Source organism: Diorhabda sublineata, chromosome 5, assembly GCF_026230105.1.
Source record: "Diorhabda sublineata isolate icDioSubl1.1 chromosome 5, icDioSubl1.1, whole genome shotgun sequence".
In the NCBI taxonomy this organism is placed as follows: Eukaryota; Metazoa; Arthropoda; class Insecta; order Coleoptera; family Chrysomelidae; genus Diorhabda; species Diorhabda sublineata.
The window spans coordinates 14,284,347-14,305,595 of NC_079478.1; the positions used below are offsets into that span (position 1 = coordinate 14,284,347).

At 31.0% G+C, this 21,249-nt stretch overlaps 1 protein-coding gene across 2 annotated transcripts in view; it reads left to right on the top strand.

Moving 5' to 3' along the window:
• Nucleotides 1-537: 537 nt before the first annotated feature.
• The window catches only part of LOC130444008 (inhibitory POU protein), a 104,366-nt gene continuing 83,654 nt past the window's right edge, over nt 538-21,249 (top strand). For both annotated transcript variants that reach the window (XM_056778960.1, XM_056778961.1), the window contains exon 1: nt 538-878. In XM_056778960.1, coding sequence (XP_056634938.1) covers nt 729-878 — 150 coding nt within the window. In that variant the 5' untranslated portion in view covers nt 538-728. The remainder of the gene's footprint in view (nt 879-21,249) is intronic.

Consider the following 21,249-nt stretch of genomic DNA (forward strand, 5'->3'; position numbering starts at 1 on the left):
CAGTGTTGTTGTCACTATACTCAAAAAGAATTTTTTCAATATGACCCCAATCTTTTTTATATGTTCTGATAATATGATAGTTATCTTTTGATGATCAAAAATTAGAACGAAGTCCCTTATATTTCTTGCTACTGTTTCCTTTGATCTGATTGTTGGATATAAAATTCTTTATCAACCACTCATATTTGATTTTTTAAGGAAGAAAACAAATATGTATAATCTAATGGAAACGAAGAAAATGCTACTGAGTATGAAGAAATATCATTATTTTCACAAGCAGACCAACGTATAATAACACAAACAATTTCCCAAATACGTTAATAAACCTATCAAACCCCATCAAACTACCCTTTTTCGGCAACAATTCAAAAATCTATACATCATCAAAACGCTACTAATTTGTAACAAGCGAATGCGACGGCGGCCGTCGAAGTATTCCTAGAGAGGGGCAGGGCGTCTCGGTGCTTCTGACGCAAGCGCTCCGACGCCTCTTTTCAGCCCCTCAAAAGTTGAAACAAAATTCCAATGGCAGCCAACAGTCAACCCTTGGATCGTTTAAGGGTGCACTAGTCCCTCTACAGCGCGCTCAAAATACCTAATACCTTAAAACTAATTCTGTTATATCTCGAAATGCGTTAACAATAGAAAAAAAAAGAACAGTTGTGATATTTGTGGTAATTAACGATGACACTTTGTGACTTTCGCTGAGTATTGTTTTTAAAACTAAGATGTATTCGCCCGATAAGATGATGGGCTCGAAAGGTCCTACGGGTCTTCACGGGCCTATTACTTCTACTGGTGCCTGTTTCGCTGGTAGGTACTCTCCTACCTACAGGAGTCCAGAGCCTATGAGCAGAAGGTGCATGCCTAACCCGTCGGTAAGTTTTACTGCTATCTCATCTATTATTAATCTTATTTACATGTGGGTTTGTATATAAACATTTCGGAAGGATCAAATGTTAGATATTCATTTTATTGTCAGAGTATTATCCTACCCATATTATTCGAACCAAAATTTTTTGGTTTCTGGAAACTTTTATTTATCAACTCATTAAGTCTATTTATAAATAGAAAATTTCCTTGGCTTAAGAATTCCGAAATCTACTCAGTAGAAGCAGTGAATATAAATTAACTAGAAGATTATTATGTACAAATACAACACATAGAAGATACTTCGAAGCTCCAACTTTGTTGGGCATGTTTATTCAGATGAATAGAATCATCTTTATTATTACCTTTAGCATATTCCATTCCTAATGCTTCGTACATTGAATCATTTATTGAGAATTTGTTTTTGGGGTCTCTAGGATAAATTTAATACTACTTTTTAGTTTTTCACTATTTTTATATCCAGTCCATTGTATATCTAGCGAATGTTACGGCATGAGATGTTGAGTTTATCTTATCTTTATTTCCTTTTTTTGATGTTTTACTGTATTTTAAAATGTCTTGTATAATAAATACTTCACTGCAAGTGACAGATTCAAGACACATTTAATGGTGATGATGAAGATTCAATGTTAGTACGTTATAAAAATTCAAACACATTTTCATGGTATGAAATGTTTGTCTGAACAAAAAGAAGGATGCTTACTATTCTGTTCACATTCCATAATAATTATTGATATATTTGATAAAAACATTCAGTTTTAGGTTTTGAAAAGGTTCGACAATTGTTTCAAAGTTATTTTGTTTTCAAAATTTGTAAATTTTTTATTGATAACATTTTCATTTTCAAATTTATTTAGATCTCTTAATATGGTACGAGATCGCTTATGTTGTTTGTCGATTCACTTATTTAATATCTGGTCTATATAACAGAAAATACACAGTCTTAATTTTATCAATATTTTCAAAAATTTTGGGCATATTTTACCGCTGACGGAATAATTGAACGTGTATAATCAAAATAGATATTTAGTGTGTGAAAGCCGAATTGGGTCTCTTAATTTTCACTCAAAAATGCACGTTTTCAAATTTATCACAGTAATTATATTAGAATAGAATAAAATTATATGATAACACCAATTTACTATAATAAACTCAGATTTTTAGCTGGCATATATCCATTGAAAATACTTTAAAAATTTTCTGTGGCGACATTAGTTAGTTTAAGACACCTTTGCAAACTGATTTGTGATTATATTGTGTATATTATAATTTTAGTTTTACAAACATCTATTTCCAGAAAAATTTGTTGTTTTTCCGCCTATATGCCAAGGATTAATTATTAACATAAAGAAACTATTTGTCGAGTTTGGTATAAAGTGGATAAAGCAAGCAACTGACAATACCTTGAGTGATGAAATAAAATTAGATTTGATGCTTGAGTTTGAGAAAAATCTACATACACTTCATTCAATGTTAGGCATATATCGTTAGTAAACATATTAAATAAATGGAATGCTCAAAATAATACAATATAAAAAGACGATTATGATAGAACTCTTTTTTGTTATTTATTATTGAGAAATCCTCATTGGTTGGGAGAATAACACACGCCGTTCCCTTAAAAGGTTATTGTTTGGGCAGGAATTGCTGGAAACCATCTTTCTGGTCCCTTTTTCATTGAGGATACTTTCAATGTAAATTATAGCATATTAACACTGGCAAATTTATATCCAGATCCAAGAAACTCACAATTTCCAGGAAATGTAATCTAGGATCAGTAAAATGGAGCCACCATATTATAAAACGCAATGTCCGGCTTGACCTCAATGCAATATTAACGAGGATCAATAGAATGACCAAAGCGATCATCTGATCTTACATTACTAGATTTTTTTAGGTTAAATAAGGTTAAAAGTCAGTTTTATTCAAGATTAGGATTTACTGCGAACATTTTGAACATCTACTCCATTGATATTCATTCTTCCAAGTCCTCTACATCTTATTGTGTATTATGTTTTAATTTCTGACTGTATTGTAGTGAATTTTGGTAATAGTATAATTTTATTCATTCTATCTTGATTGCTGTGATGAATTTTGAAATAATTATATTTTTTAACAAAAAGAAATCTCTCAAACTAGATATCATCAGCTTATTTTTTCCCATTTGAAAAATTTGTGGTTGTATCTTTTGAAGATTGTTGAAAATAGGATCCCAGTTTAACGTTGAAGAATATCAATTTATGATTATAATTTTATTCTGTGCATATTTTCTAGAATGAAGGTTTATTTTAGTAAATAACGTATTTTGGTAGTTTCGTTTTTACATAGACCTTCATCAAAATTTCAATAGGTTCGTAAATAGATTCAACAGCTTCTCCTTATTTATTTTAGTAAGTTTTTCAATAGATATTTATCACATATCACATCAAAGCAGTTGATTAATTAATATATAACTTGATAGGAGCAGATAAAGAATATTTCTCCTTTATTGTTCCATCCAACAAATTATTTCATATTCCATATTGAATTTTATTTGGAAAAAATAATACTGAAAATTTCATTTTACAAATTATTCGTCTCTGAATTATGATGTGATATGTCTATTGAACTATAGCTGTTTGTAAATGTTTCCACTGAAGGAGACTCAATATTAATTGAATCAGAACATTCAACATGATTTTAATTTTCCTGTCAATGGAGATATAAAAGATAATAAAAGTGCTTGCACCTAAGAGTGATGTTTTCTCGAGTGCATTCTTTGGTTTTTACCTCCCAATAACAAGCAAGCTTTTATATTTCATCAAAACATCTGTATATAAACGAATTTCAAATATTGGCGAATACGTTAATGAAATGGTGGAGGCTTACAATTAAATGGCGAACGCGTTGCTTAGTATTAGGTACCATGGTTAATTATTAATTTATTATACAGAATCAGAAATATTTCAATTAAAAGTTAATCTTTTTGTGACTTTTGAGATTCTGTTGGTGGTTGAGTTATCATTTTATTTTCGTAATTTTTTTTATAAGAAGCTTGTTTCATTGATATAGAGTACCTGTGTATTTGAAGTGAAAAACTTTTTAAGGCCATATATAAAATTGTGAATAATAAATAAACATAACCTCAATGTAAATGGATAACATGAGGTTTAAGTAGGTTGATTAGCGAATTTACGTTTCCTTCATTATTTCTAATGAAAATGAAAAAAGTCTTGGATCTTCTGTTTCGATTTGATCATATAATTAATTAATCATGAGCGTTTATACGCTTGGAAACGTGGCTTATTCACTTTAAATTTTTGGCGGATTCAAAGATGTGTGTTGCGATGCTAACCTTTTGATATTTTCCAGAAAGTGAGGAATCATCTCAAAATTGTTATGAATTGTTTAGGAATGGCTTCAAGTTTAAAAACGATCGAATAAATTGCATCTTTAATGCTTTTTATTACACTGAAAACGAAGAAATGCTTTTGAAAAGATATAAATAACCTCAATGTAAATGTAGAACATGAAACTTAAGTAGGTTGATTGGCGAGTTCATGTTTCTGCCATGTTAAATTTCTAATGAAAATAAAAAAAGTCTTAAAACTGCTGTTTCAATTTGATCATATAATCTATGATAAATGAGGTAATTATATTACGAATTGACCGTCGTACATAAGCGTTTATACACTTGGCAACGTGGTTCAATTACTTTAGATTTTTGGCGGATTTAATGATGTGTGTTGCGATGCTAACCTTTTGATATTTTTCAAAAACTGAGGACACGTCTCAAAATTGTTATGATTTGTTTCGGAATGGTAAAAATTTAGATACGATCGAAGTAATTGGGTCTTTAATACATTTGATTACACTGAAAACGAAGACATGGTTTTGGAAAGACATACATAACCATAATGTTAATTAATATTAGGTTTAGGTAGGTTGATTGGCGAGTTCATGCTTCTTCCATGTTAAATTTCTAATGAAAATAAAAAAAGTCTTGGAACTGCTGTTTCAATTTGATCATATAAACAAATGATAAAATGAAGTAATTTTATTACTAATTGACCATAACACAGCTGTTAGCTTGTGCTGATGATGTGGTAATCCTATTAAAAAGTGAAAAAGAATTGAATAAGACGTGCAGAGCTTTCACAGAAATGGCAGAAGCTGCAACCTTAGAGTAAACGAGAAGAAATCCAAGTTCATGAAAATGCATCAAACAAAAAGAAATCTTACACTACACACGCAAAAAATGATGAGTTCGAGCAAGTTACATCTACCTTAGAACACTTATCAACTTATCAAAGACAATGGTGATGAGGAAGAAAACATAGAAGCAAGGTTAACTCGAGGAAGCAAACAGGCAGGAGCCATATATTCATCTCCAATAACATATCCCATAAAATTAAGCGACATCTATATCAGTATCAGTTTGACAGTACTATATCCAAGATAAACGTGCAGAAGGAAACAAATTAGATATATGGGAGAGGAGATTCTTTAGGAGGGTATTAAAAGGAAACAAGGAGGGTTAAACATGGAGAAGAAGAACAAACCTAGGACAAACAAGCTGAACAAGAAATTAGCAAAATTATGAGATGGCTGGGATACTTGGAAAGAATACCGGAATCCAGAGTGACGAAGAAAATGACTGATATAAATATGGCAGGAACACGAAAAACAAGAAGGCTTGACAAGAGATGATGTGCGGAGGTACAAGGAGATGTAATGAAAAGAAGATTTCAGAATTGGGAGGTGAAGACAAGAAAGAGAAGGAAATGGAAAACATTATTACCATACTACGGACCTATATGTAGCAATTACAATAAATTTTGTGATAATATATAATTTCTAGTTTTTTCAATTCGAGTATTAGTTTACTTGATTCATCATTTATCATTGGAGCATTTGAAAATGGATGAATGAATTACCAGAAACGTTCCAATATACTAGATGTTGAAATTGTATATTATCAAATATTTTCCAAATTTAGTTCAGTTGTTCAATCCGGTCGATAATGGGTATTGATAACAAAATTCAATAATATACAATTTCGACTTAGAGAGGGTGTATATTTTGTTCCTAAACGTACGCACGTTTTGTTAAAAAATTAATTCGTGCTTTCCAGTGCATTTTAGGTATTGATCAACTTTATTAAAAGTGCGATCTGATAAAAAAAATATTTTGATAATAGGTAAACTTGACAAAAGTGTCAATATTATATTATAATAATTAATATACATTATAATCAATGATGGAAGTACATTCACAATTACATCTATTAGATTACTCAATGTGAACCATTTTCATAGAAAAATCTTCATTATCAAACATATCAATTGTCTTTGCTTGACTTCATCAAATAAACTCCATGTTACCAACAATCATAATTCCATCATCAAGATCTTCAGATACCTAATATGAAATTTACGCGCGTTAGATATTGTGACATCAAAAAAGCCCATGAAATGCAAATTAGAACTAGGTGTTGATTCACTTAAGATATAAAAATTTCCACTATGCTGATTGCAGACTTCGGAATATTTTTGCTTATTTTCAACTATTGAAATTAATAATAATAGTATCGTTTCATACTTTGGTTTGACAATGCTTAGGCAGACTTGAATAATAATCACCCTATTATATGTACCAGTGCACAGTTGAGTGCTTGAAATAGCTGATTAATTAGCAACGGAAGGGGCTCAAGCACCCTTCGGAAGACCAGTAGCGATAAAAGTAATGAGAAAAACAGAAACAAGATTGGACAGTAACGTTGAGCTAAGGCAAGCGAAATACCTACTGAACCAGAGCAATAAGAAGTTTTTGAAAGTATTGGAAGAGTTACTGGTTTCAGTGAGACTCCTCTGAAGCTGAGTAGACGAGGCACAAGGTATCAGGGAATTTTCGCTCCATCAAACATATTTCAAAGTGTTTCACTTATGTCACTGTATATGTTATCCTGTTTGATCTAAAAAATGTCTACATTCTAATAATAATCTGAATCTCGAAAAAATTATAAATAACAATGATAAGTGTTAATAAAGTTTGAGTTCGAACAATCAAATACAAAGTACTATGATTCTGAGTAGGACGATGCGCGATCAAAAACTAATAATTAATTTATTCAAACAAATCTGTATAGGTAACCTCTCCGATAGACCAGAGCGTGTATGGCTTACATAATACCATTTGTTAATTTGATGTTAAATATATAAACTAACAGAAAAAATTGTTCCTGATTGCCATTGCAATAAGATAAGAACCTTCAAACAAACATAATATACCATTTTTTCACTCGACAAGGTATGCAATATCTTTTCGAATCGTTAGGTAAGTCTGTGGAAGGGATTGATATCATACTGTTAGATATACTGTGTATTCAGAAAGTAACTAAGCTTGCAAATATTTTTATTTCTATACAGTTCATACAAAAATGTTGGATAGAGGTTTTTACTAATAATTTAAGCTATCCGCGTTAGTCGATTCGTAAGTGTACAATGTTCATTGGATTCGTCATTATTTCTTATGCAGTAAATAACAACCATCATTAATCATAATGTGAAAAGTTGAAAAATAAAATATATTTAAACACTATTATTGACAAAAACTGTGGCATAAATGAATTTAGAATCATTCAGTTTCTAAATTTGTAGTTGAGCAATAGATTATAAAAAACCAAAGATTTATACTGTTAAAAAAATAAGTTGATAAGTTATTTTGAAGATGCGGTGAAACCTGTATACTTCAAATCAAGTTATAAGCATAACCAATATGTGGATGGCGTCCATCTATTACCTTGTGGCTCTGTCTTTAAATATATCTGAAGAAATATATTTCATTTTCTGCGGGAATATTGAATCTAGCAGTTTTAAGAAATGAATGAAAATATTGAAGTATGACAAGCTGTAATTTTCAATTTAAATATTAGGTATTACCACTCCGAGGAAGTTAGATTCATATGCAGACGATGTAGTATTCTTTCAACATCGGAAAACGAGTTTGAGGAAACCCGCAGAGCCTTCATAGAAAGTGAGAGGCAGAGACAGTGAATCTATGAGTCGACAAAGATAAATCGAAGTTCATGATAATGACAACACCACAAAGGAAAAGAGCAATGATGTCTAAATAACTGAACGAAGAAACGGCAATGAGCTTAGAACAAGTTCAAAGTTATGTGTATTTTGAGGTTGTTATCAAGGACGACGGTGGCGAGGCAGAAAATCGGGAAGCGAGGATGACCAGAGGAAGTAAACAGTTGAAAGCGCTGAATGCGATGATAAGATCCCAGAAAATCTTTAGAAAGGCGAAGCTACATCTATACAAAACAATAATAAGACCAATAGTGAGCTGCGGAGGCGAAACGTGGATTCTTAACAAAGCAGAGGAAGAGAAGTTAGATATATGGACAAGAAAAATACTAGGTGGTAAAAAGGAGGGAGATTTATATCCGAGGAGAACAAATAATGAAACTATTTGGAGAAGCAGAACTAAGCAAAATAATCAGATCCAAAATAATAGAGTGGCTGGGTCACAAAGAGAGAATGGCAGATTTTAGAACAACAGAAAACAAAAAAAATTATGGACATAGAACAAGGACATAGAAAAAAAGGGAGACCAAGGAAAAGATTATACGCAGAGGTGATGGGAGACCTAAGAGAGAGAGAGAGAATTTCAGAACTAGAAAACGAAAGCAAAAGATAGGATAGAGTCGAAGGGAATCACTTCCTTGCTACGGGCCCTAAAAGGTCTGCGTGAAGTACCTACTTTTTATTCTAAAAAATATGTTTAAGTATGAAGAAAGGAGGGAAATCTTACTAAATTGCATACATATTAAGTGGGTTATATACCGCCATTTTCACCATACTACTATAACTAACTATAGAGAAAGATGTGAAGCATACTATTAAACGCTTTCACCTTGCGAATAAACTTGATAATTTCCCAGCTAAAATAGTTACATCCAGGGATAATTATTATTCGTTAACAATATATTAATAATAGGTTAGACCCTTCGAGGAATCGTGGGAATAACCGCAAGTGTTACCAACTGATTATACGTCGCTTAAAACCCTCATAGCCTACTAGTGGACGGACTGGCTAGGGTCATTATAACAGTTTCGCTCACGCTAGAAATAAGGTCTCATCGTTTTCATATTTGACAAATGTTTGATGACGCTTTTGAACGATGGTGGATTTGTTATATAATGATCGAATTATTATCTTTTTCGCAAGATAAAGTTCGATATTCTTAGCTCTTCTATTTACGCAATTTATAATATAGAGGAAAAGAACGGAAATAGGATTCAACCACACATATTTATACTTTTTCGTCAAATTGATATGTGCTACTTGTTTCGTAACAATACGAGAAGCCGTTGAAAAAGGAGAAACATTGAATTCATCTTCACCAAAGTATGCTTTTAATGAGAATTCTTATATGGCAATATTAAATCCATAACTGGAAGCAAATCTGTAGTGCTGTCTACGAGATAAAACAAGACTATGGAAAATCTCATCTAATCTCATGTCGCGTGCGAGTATAGTTATTTAACATGATAAATTATTACTTGCCTCAGTTTTTTGAAATTATTATGCCAGCTCGCAATTTTGAAATAAATTTTGAGGAGCACACGTGGCAATATCTCGTAAAGTTCAAAAAGATAAACATTGGGTAATGGCTCTTGTACGTGTACTTGAAATACTATTAAACTTTTGCGAGATTCTCTTGCAAGATTTGAGGCGAGAATTTTTGAAAGTCTCACAAGGAAAATTCAGTGTATTGTTGTGAATCTCGTCTCGAAAGTAAACGAGAATATCGTGGCAACACATCATTTCTGGAAGGTTTCTTTCGAAATCTCTTTCATATGCACTGTCTTAGTATGGTATCAAATGTTTTGTTTAATTATATATAACTAAATAACAATAGTATAGTGATAACCCTTGCAATTAGGGTTTATTAGAACAGAAAGGAAAACTTTTCAGTACTCTTTCTGCGAACTCCTTTTCGCAAACGAACTAATACCCCTTTCTAAACGGTGAAGTTATTCTCCTTAAAACGTACTATTGATACAATTGAATCTAACTCTGCATTTCCTTTTTGAGAAGCATTTGATTTGAGAATCTATTTCTAAAATGTTTTGCAAATTTTCTGTATAAACGAACAATATTATCTATTTTTTCTATACATTCATATGCTTTTAAGGTCGAAGGATATCCCAATCATCACTTATCCTTAACTGATTCATTTTCACTTTGAATTCGAACAAATTACAACAAACACAACTACGACATCATTGTCACCATATAAATATTCTTATATTTGATGAGTTTCTTTGGCTTTGTTTAAAAAAATTGAGTTTATACTTTTGTTTAACGACAGATATTCTAAACTAAAGTACAAACTGTCATTTCCTTGAGATTATGCTGCTATAAACATTCAGCTTCCATATTGTCTGATCATTTCTCCTATATTACATACCTCATCAAGTTATTCTCAAGAATATTGAGGTGTAATTTTTCTTTAAAGTTACTCCACTCATGGAATCGGTTAATTTCTCAGAAATTAGTAATATAATGATAAAATAGACCTTTAATTAGGAATAATTGTTGTTGGAAGTAATAAAATATTGATTATATTCTATTTTAGATTTATCATAACTAAATTGGATTCATTAATAGTTATTCATGCAACAAGTGAGAAAAGTAATACTTTTTTTCACGAGTAGGATTGTTCGACCTAATCACGAGTTTCATACAAAAATTTTTCTACGTCCGTAGAAAAAATTTGACAAAACTTTTATCAATTTTTATTTTGTAATAGTAATATTAAAAGTACAACTGTGAGCTTTATTGATTTGAAGTGAAGAAGTTACATTACTATTGGTACTTAAATTGGCAACATTTAACGAGTTCAAAGAAATAACATCGTCTATAGTTGTATTAGTACATATTGGATTGGTAGTAGGATCGAGAACTTTTAAAATGTTGCTTGAAGTTCGCTTGATTCCGTTTTCTTTTTTATTGAGTCGTCTACGTAACCCTCCGCAACTGTGTTGGATTTCCACTCACCGTGCTTCTTTAGTTGAATTATATCACCACTGGAATCCACTAATAGAGACGCCTAAGAGCGTCGAAATGTATGACCAGTGTAGTTTTTTAGATTAGGTAAATTCAAATATGATGCGATAAGCCAGGGAATTTTTAAAAAGGTATTGATACCTTCAACTTGAGTTTTGCATTTTCTATTTCTAAACTGCAAAAAGAAATGATCTGTTTTGACATTTGTGGGTCGTTGGCTTTTATATTTTTTATAAATGTTTACCAAGTTTAATTTATTGTCAGATATTTCACCAATAACAATAAATCGACGTTGAACATGAGTTTTTGTGTGATAATTAAAACACTTCCGGTTTTACTAATATCGTTACACTTCATTTGATATAATTCCTTCCTTCGCAGAGCTTCTACGATTCCTAATATTGAAGCAACCTGAAAAATGTTACAAAATTTTTTGCTGTCATACCTTATGCAAGAATGATAATGATTGTCTGGAGCTTGCAACAGAAACTTATTAATTTCTTCACGGGCAAATATTTTAGATTTCTTGGGTCTATAGCCAACTGATTTATTTGAGTTTCTAGTATTTACTGATGTCTACGTCTTTATTTACCATTAGGGTGCCTTTCAGTTTTGAATAAGTCGATCAAAGTGTTGAAGACTTCCACATTTTGGATTTAGTTTCAAAATAAACTTGTAACACTCTTTCTGTGAAGCTGTTTATGCTTTTTTTAGTACGCCACTCCACTTTAAATACTGTTTCCTGGATTTCTCATGGAGAAGATTCATAGTCGCTGCAGTTGCCGATTCAACATCTTTTGGTGTGCAGTTTGAACTTTCTATCAAGAAATAAAATTGTGACACTTTATCGGAAAAATCAATTGACTTGTGAAAGAACGTGTTCACAGCCCATAATTTTGATAAAACAATTTCATAATTGTGTTAAAAAATGACACGTTACCGCACATTTTTTAACGCAACGTACTTTTTTTCACGCTTTTTGACCGATTCAGAAATTACATTCTTTATTAATGCAAATGATTGAAAAAAAAAACGTGAATATTATAACGGACGTTGAAAAATAAAATTTTCGTAACTTCATAACACCAATTGCGAATTTATGACAATTTCTAAAAAATGTCGATAACTTCTTTAATGTCTTCAAGGCACTTTTTTATTCACAGTAATCATAAATAACGTTGTACTATTTCCATGTAAAGAAAACATTTCCATATACAAAGGAAATTATATGCTTCATCTACATCGTATGTTTCAATTCTAAAAACTTTTCATTCTTTTGTGATGGTCGAGGCTTGTTATTACAAGTTTTTTTATTTATATTTTTAGATTTAGATTAGAAAATAAACAGAATCGGTTTCACTATAATGTTATAAAGTTAAATGGATTCAGAAAGAAAAAAGTTGATACAAAGAAATAAAAGTTGATTTAAAAAATATGAATAGAAGGATCATGGTCATAATGAAGGCTGTGTATATGTAGCTTAGTTATAAAATCACAATTACTCATATGATTACAACAATATAGAAGTCTAGAGCATTCTATTCAATTTTTAGATTTCTTAATTTGGTTTTATAGAAGATTCATTGAATTACTGGCGTCTTCTGCATACTGGTTTCATTATGACCTATTACTATTACCTATAATTTTGTTACTCATTGTGGTTTCCTTCAGTATATTGAGATTTTATTTTATTTGTAATATTATTTAGTTATTTTCATGTTTGTTTTTACAAGCTTTTGTCAACAAATTATAACAACTTTTTGACAATACAGAATTTCTCTTTCTCTCTCTCTCTCTTCCTCTATGACTTTTTCTTCTTCCCTTAATGCCATTTTTCTTCTACCAACTTTATTGCCCTATCTCAGCTTTTTATGGATCTGTTCTGATTTAAATTCCATCTATTACATTTAATAATAAATTTTCTAGTTCTTTGTTAATATTGACTTTTTATATTTCCCTGGTATTAAACATATTTTCTTTGTTAATATATTCCCCACAAGGAACACATTGCATAATAAAGGAGTGTCGATTATCTTCCTTCTGGGAAGGTTCGCCGATTGATGGTTGATGATCTTCTGGTGTTCGGTGTTTAAATAAGGAAAAACCTCTCAAGAATGGACGAATTCCAAAAATTACTAAGATATTCCTTAAAAAAAGAAAACAGATATTCTCATTTTGGCAAAGAAATATTTTCTTTTAAACAAAAAATTTTCTTTAATGAGATGGTTTGATGTAGGGTTATTGAAGAACTTTTCACATTATTATTACTAGTTGAATCATATTGAATTTGTTTTTACAGTTGTGGAAAACTATCGATATAGGTATAGAGAAATGAAAAATCTAAAGATTAAGAGGTAAAACAGGAATCGAGTTTGAAGTAAATTAATTTTTCAAATGAAAAATATCCAATTTTATACTAATATGGTACCAGTCATCTTTTATTAGCGTTTTTGGTAAACTTTTTCATTGATTCTCAAATAATTGCTGTAATCTGTGGAATATGAATTTAAATCCTTCAGTAACCATGACTAAGCTTTGCGATTTTTCACTTTGTACTTAGCACGTAGTAATAACGAATTAATGAAAGCAATAGCGACGTCATCTTGTTGGCTTTCCATCTGCTCTCTGAGCTTGTTTTGACTTCTAGACTCAGAATATCTATACCCAATTCTTTATTTAGCTAAATTTGTTGATAAATTTTAATAACCATTAGTATCGGTTAGGAGAAATTATGATCTGATATATTTTCGCCCAACAATTAATTCTTAAAATACATGAATTGGCTATATCTACTATAATTTTGAATTATATAATGCATTAACGAACTTCAGTTATCGTAAATACGGAAAAAATTTACGCACCACTTTCCGCGAATCTCGCCTTTCTAAATAGGAATTATGGAGGTATAATTTATTCTTTAGGGGAATCTGGTCTAATGGAAAACAACACAAGATGGGAAATGAGGAAGTTATCCTATAAACTCTGGGAATTATTCGAATGAAGCTATTAAGAAAAGTGTTTATTGAGATCACAATACAAATTTATTATCAGTAAATTCTCTTTCGCATGCTCAATTTGAAGAGGTCTTTATCTAGAAACACAGGGCATTTTAATATTTTGAAATAAAACTTTTTCAATACATTCAATACATTGAAAGCATGTTTAGGGAAAATAGATATTTTGATTATTTGTTTGAAATGCCTTAAAACAAATTGATTGAAAAACATAGAGATAAAATAAACTGCTCTACTGCATTTCAATTCCACACAACTAGAATGTAACTGAAATGTTGATAAGTTTGTTGTTTGTTTATTGGCACTATGAGCTGACACATTTTTATTTGAGACATAACATACATTTTGTGTTTTAGAAAAATCATTTTCTTAAAAAGACTAAGATTCATATAAATTTATTCAAAAAACAATTTATTAGTACAAAAAATGCACAAGGTATGAATCTTTATTACATTCATTACATAATAAATTCTCATAGTGATGTTTCTGTTTGTGTATATAGTGGGAATCGAAAAATACTATGCATAAGACTGTAGAAGTTTGGGATTACGTCAAAAAAGCTAGATTGAAGAAATCTTGGAATGAGCTTCGCCCAACCGAGACTACTCTTACATTTCCAGAGCTTCTGCACCAATCATAGAAATCAGAGGATGTTGATCTACTACAGATTGTTATGAGAATATAAAAGATTTTCGAAAATAATCGATTATTTTATGAGTAACGAGAAATAATCTGCTAAAAATGACGATAGCGTAGCTCGAGTGATGTTTTAAGGAATACGTATAGTTATGAGTGAATAATAATAATCGATTATTTTTTATCGTTCTCGGGGGGTCGTTACGATTATATAATGAATACCGAAAACTGTTTCCAACCACTTTTTTGCGATTTAAGCGTATTAAGATGCATTAAAGATCCAACTACTTCGTTAATTCTAACTTAGCAGCTATTCTGTAGAGATTCATGAGACTTTAAGACGTTTTCTGACTTTTTGAGAGACTTCATGACTGTCCCAAAACATGTTTTCGGATCCACCGAGAAATCGTAATTAAACCACGTGGCCAAGCGTATAATCGCTAATCTATACGCCTTATATTAATTAATAATTTCTATTGACTAATATTATAATGAATTATTCACTCAAATTGGCATACCTTCTGTCAGTGACCCATTATTCAAAAAATCAGTTTCCTAAATATATTCAATGCTTCGGATAATCGACGGTGTTGGCAGATCATTGAACACTCAAAAATAGGGGCTAGAAGGAATTATCTCCTACCCATTCAAATACTAAAAAAATTCTGTTGAAACTTTATATGGGATTTATTATTATCTTTTCGAAATTTCGTCCCTTTGGTACATTTAACCAACAATATTTTCTTTTCTGTAGCTAGTTACAATTTTTTATAAGAATCCAAGGAAATGGTAGATCCTGGATAATAAAGTTTTATGGATTTAAACCTGAAAAAATTTTCAAAAAAACACCAAAATCTCAGATTTGGGATCTAAAAATTGGAAGTAATGGTAAAGATTAGGTAAGATTTTTTACACATTTTGGATTGTAGACTTTCTATCGTTATGTAATTTGTTTATTAATATTTTTTTACATATTTTTTATTATCTATCGGCTTACTTTTGGGATATTAACAAAGCAATATATTTTTTTATTCTTTCTTAGATATAATCTTTTATCTCGTTCACTCACAGTGGAACGCTTGAGCAGGTAATAATCGTAGTTTCTCACTTCATTATCGCATCTTTTTTCCTTTCTTTTTCAAGCAACATAAAAAATTAATAAATCCTATCAGAAGTTTTTTATAACCAGCATGTTTACTATCCCCTCAATAGGTAATCGTGGACCGTAAATTTAACGATTTGAACATCCTATATAGTTTGTAAATAAGCGATATTATGTAACTCACAAAGGACGAGAAAGTAGTGTTATTGAAATATGAGTCAGTCATGTCAACAAATGAATAATTTATTTACTTAAGCATATTCAAACAGGTCAGTTTCTACACACAACCCATTATTAGTCAGATAATTCAACAATTTGAAAAATTGAGAAACAGAGATTTATGCTTTCGCTGCTGAACTCAATGATCTTTGTCTAAGCAAGAAAGTTGCTGTACAAGTTTACAACTTTTCTCAGTGTCTTCACCAATGGATTCAAGATAATAGAATATGCAGAAGCAGGTGTATAGTGTACAGATTTCTCAATATAGTTCTTTTAAACAACATCGAATCGTAAAGATAAATGCATTTATATAAGCCAAAGCTATCGGAAGGCGTATGTACACAGTTTCTTTCTAATATTCCTGCTAGAGATTTATTTAATTCATAAATTTCTTTAAATAAATAGAAATATGGCGTTCTTTAGAGCATCAGCGAATGAACACAATGAAATTGCACAGTGTAGTGAGAATAAACTATGAATTTAATAATAAACATAAACAAGCAAAGCAAAGTGATTCGACTCTTCAAAAAAGGAAAATATTCAGCAATCTGATAATGCAATCATAATAAGAATTGCTGAATTAACTGAATTAACTAAATTTTCACTTGTCGCGTAGTCACGAAAGGGGTTGCTGTGGATCATTCACAGAACCGAAAAACATGTGGTGAAAAACTAAAATCAGTTGACAGAGCTACTCAAGATTTTATACGTAGGGACAATTTATGGTTTATATGAGGACAACAGGACTGCTACATTAGAAACAATACAGCAAAAAGTGGTAAATTATCCAGAATACAATTATACCAGTTTAGAAACATTGCGTCAAGTTTTGTCAGCAAGTGGTTTAAACACAAAAAATTTAATAAATGGATGGCAATAACCGAATGAGCTAGGATCGTTCGATAGCGACAAGATAATTATTATAAGATAAAAGACTACCAAAGTTCTAATAGACAAATGTGGTACTTAAAGGGCTCAGTTCACATCTAGTACCTTGTTTAAACCAAACTCCCTTACAGGCAGGTACATTTTACTCGTCTATTTACGTTTTATAATTTAATATTCAGTGGTAGCAAGCTAACAAGGTATAATAAGTTCCAAGTAGGACTATAATTGAGTAAAAATAATAAATTTATAAAATGAGGTATCTACGCCTATGGTAAATCAAACAACATTGTTGGCAAGAGTTTTTATAATCTGCAATTGATATTGGAAGAACTATAAAGGTTAGTTGTGAAATCTTTAAATTTAAAATTCTTTGTCAAATGAATGGCGAAATAAATAAATCAAAATATCTCGCTTTATACCACAGATCTCTCAATACGATTGCCAAGCATTTCAGAACTTTTCTCTATTCGGTTCCAAGCGGCACCGACATTGAGCATTGTTTTAATACAATCATGTTAACCTATAGTCTTAAATGCAGGGAAATCACAAGCCTCGCACATGAGCTGTGGAAACACCTTACCACATATAGGATTGCGAAACTTACTTGAAATTCCGACAACATGGAACGTATAACTTTCCACTCATATTCAGATATTTATAGAATTAATTCATTTCCAAGCTATTATTTCAAGAAGAAATAACATTTTTTCCATTCAGTTATTTATGATATGTGTTAACTCGATGGAAATTTTCATTTCTGTGTATTTCTATCCTATGAATTCATATGCTCAATGAGTAAGAACATTGAGAAAGCCTTGACAGAGTAGTTGAAAGTCGTTTCAAAATAATAATTCCACAGATATTTACAGTAATGGATTCAACGTTGAAATAAGTTGAAATAAGTACTTAGATAGTCGAGTAGTACTTCTATTGCAATGCAAATTCCTGATTCCAAAAAATTCCTGATTACACCTCGTACTTTTGGGATCCAATTTTGTGCGTTAATTTACTAATGTTATCCTCAGTTAGTTACAGTAAGAGTTTTCTAGTCTTGATTGTTGACTGTTTTTAATATTAACCAATCGTTGTCCTAACAGAAAATATTTATTTAGTATATTAATATCAGATTACTTAAAGTTTAATAATAACGCTTATTTTAGAATAACCCAGAGAATAACTGTCGTATTTACTTTGTTCCGTGTTTATTTTATACCTATGACTTCACACAATATGACGGCTTTACTGAAATGTTAAAACTACCTAAAACTACTAAAATTTTTGAATTTTCAATAATTTGTTTTCTATAAATATTGATCAAAGAATTAAAAAAATCACATAAAAGTTGTATGTAAACTATCCAAAACTATTTGTTTCCTAAACTCTATTTCAATTTATATCCGCAGTGCTATTAAAGTAAAAGATCTTTGAACTATTTCATATAGTCCCAATTTTAATTGTTATACTTATTTCTCTAAGAAACTGTAAAGAGGAAGAAAGCAATCCACACATTTTCAATTACTAGTATGCCGAAAACAAATTATTATTTCTTGAAACTGGGAAATTGGAATATGTAGAAGACACAGTAGCCTAGTAGTATCTGTTTAATGGAAAAGATTTTAACCGACATATCTTTCTTCAATTCAATTTTTACTTATATTTAGTTATTATTGAATGTAGAGATTGACCTGCTTTGTGCTCCTGAACACCAACACTATTCTTGGACGGAAACGGCCGTAATATGTAATTGCAACTGTGTTACAAAGAAATTTATTCCGTGCTAACTATCAATATCTGAATAATTTTTTATCTTTTTTTAACTGGCTTAGATTAAACAAGCAATAAAGTATGATATAGGTAAATTGTTTATCGGCCTCTTAAGACCGATAAAACGTCAGACGTTCGAAAATGGCTTCGGCCAATAGTTTTGAAGTAACTACTCGACTGGAATTCATCACTACTAGTAAATTTAAGAGAGAAGTGAATCCCTAAGGGTAGATAAATTGCGGCCACCAGGAGCAACTAAAGTTGTTAAATGAATTTATAGGTACTAAATGTCGGACAGTGGTCATTACTAAATTTATGTGGCCATCACTCAGTTGCTAAGAGATAGAGAAGATCACAGAGTAAGACAGAATTTGTTCATACATATCGATAATTTCAATGCAATTAAAATGAGATAAAACAACTACTGAGTATTAATTATCTGAATCAATTCTGTTAATAAAGATATGTGAGATGTATAGAGTATACAAATGAAGTTCGACTCTCAATGATCTACAGTTTTTCATAACGGAAAATATCTATCCTTATGGGAATATTAGTTGAGGAAAACAACATTTGATCCCTTAATATTTATAATTCCAATTATATCAATTCATTCTCAGTATTCAATAATTTTTTTTGGCACAAGCAACGGTTTTAGTAAAATAATTGTTCGATTATATGGTTTTACATAATTACCGTTAACTTTCCCTTTATGTATGTACGAGTTTTAATATTGTCATTAATACCAGTTTCTAATTCTAGAATACAATTATTTGACTTTCTTTTACTCTTTCTCTCTTTGTTTATTGACGACGTAGTACGCTTTTATAATAAATAGTATGGAGTACCATAAATATGAAATCCATGTATTGTTAAGACTATTGGAAACAAAAGTTTAAAGCAGCCGTGTTAGCAAGAGAAATATGTGAAGAGAAAGACACAGATAAAGAGGGAGTAGTACAGCATTAGTTTGATCGTTTTGATAGAGGAGATTTGAGGCTTTAAGTTCGTTTGTGCAAATTCGCCGTCTATGTCCCAAGGAACAATTAACAAGATAAAAAACCAGTTTCTCGAGTCTGAATATTATGCTTGAGTTTCAAAGAAAGCCACATAATTCTGGTCGAAAAGCAGCCACACTGTTCAACTTAAGTCACACATCAATTTTTCGAATATTAAAGAAAAAAAATTTATGATTTCGTTAGGAGATTGTATTTTTGTAAGCAAATGTTATGTAGTTAGAAAATGTTTTGTTTCCTGACGAGAGCACATTTACACTTCTGAAGAGAATCCTCACTGGGTGACAGAAGAACATACACAACATCCTAAAAAAGTTAATGTTTGGGCAGGAATACACATGGATTATACCATGAATCCATTCGTAGGATATCTAAAGAAGGAGAGAATCCTGATCAAATACGTCTCATCAGCGAATTTTCATAGTGTCGATATAAACCAAAGCATCGAAACGAATTTCATCACGACGTTAAGCAGTATCAAAGAATGCGGAATGGAACAATAATAAGACTCCTGTATCAGCGCCACTCTTCATATGGTAAAAAAATAGAAAAAAAACATAAGAATACTATTAGAAACTACTATTGGAAACTTAGTGACTCAGTATAATTAGGTAATTAGGACTAACAAAGAGGACACTAGACTTGTCAAGGAAGAAGCATAAAAGCTTTTCACATGACCGGGGCCTTTCTGTGCTGTAGAAAATTAGAACTGCAAATAAAATTACTTCGAAGGATACTCCAAGGACTGGATTACTTCAAACAATTCTTTCAGATCTTTAATGCTGTTAGATTCAAGAAATATCTCATACTAATGATGTACAAAATGCTGCAAATTTTTATAGGACGCTTCGAATATGTATTAGAATAATATATTTTGATGGACATGTTCTTATTGATTAATATTTTTTTATAGAAAAAGGAGAGACGCGCAAAAAATTTAGTATTTTCTGTTTTCTCTATATAACCTGAAACGTGCTATAAATCTTATTATGATGCCCTCAACTACAGGCAGTATATTTGGGAAATATTAAGCCGTATATATATTCTACGCTTATCGATTATCAATTAGTCATGTTTTCTTCGTGCATTGACGTTCACGAGGGAAAATTATTGTATTTTAGTCGTTCAGTTTATCAAAACAATACACTAATGTAGGAAATTAATTTTTTCAATTTTCATTTGAATTTCATTGTTTCATTCAGTTATCGTTTTTAGTTTTCTCTCATGTCTATCCTCGTAATTAGGTACCTATCGCGAGAGGCTCGCGACAGTCAGTTGCCTAGAAGACATAAGTATTGATGTTTTAAGATATATTGTGAGTTCAAAGACGTACAGGTTCCGGAAAAGACGTAAAGACGATGAATTGCTTAAATCTCGCTTATTTTGTTTCGTTACGTTTTTTGTGCCATAAACTTTCCATATAACTTAATGACTGTTTCATTATAAATAATACCCTAGACAACACGAACTAAAAAACCCCACATTAAGTATACGGATTTGCGCAAAAATTACTACTGTTCAACCAGTACCTTAATAAAAGATCGAAGCACGTGAACTGATTTTACGCTCGATGAATTAGCCGCGAATGAACTACATTTTTTTCTATATCCCCCTGGTGGTATCCTCACAATTTTTTTATTCTTAATGTCATGGTATG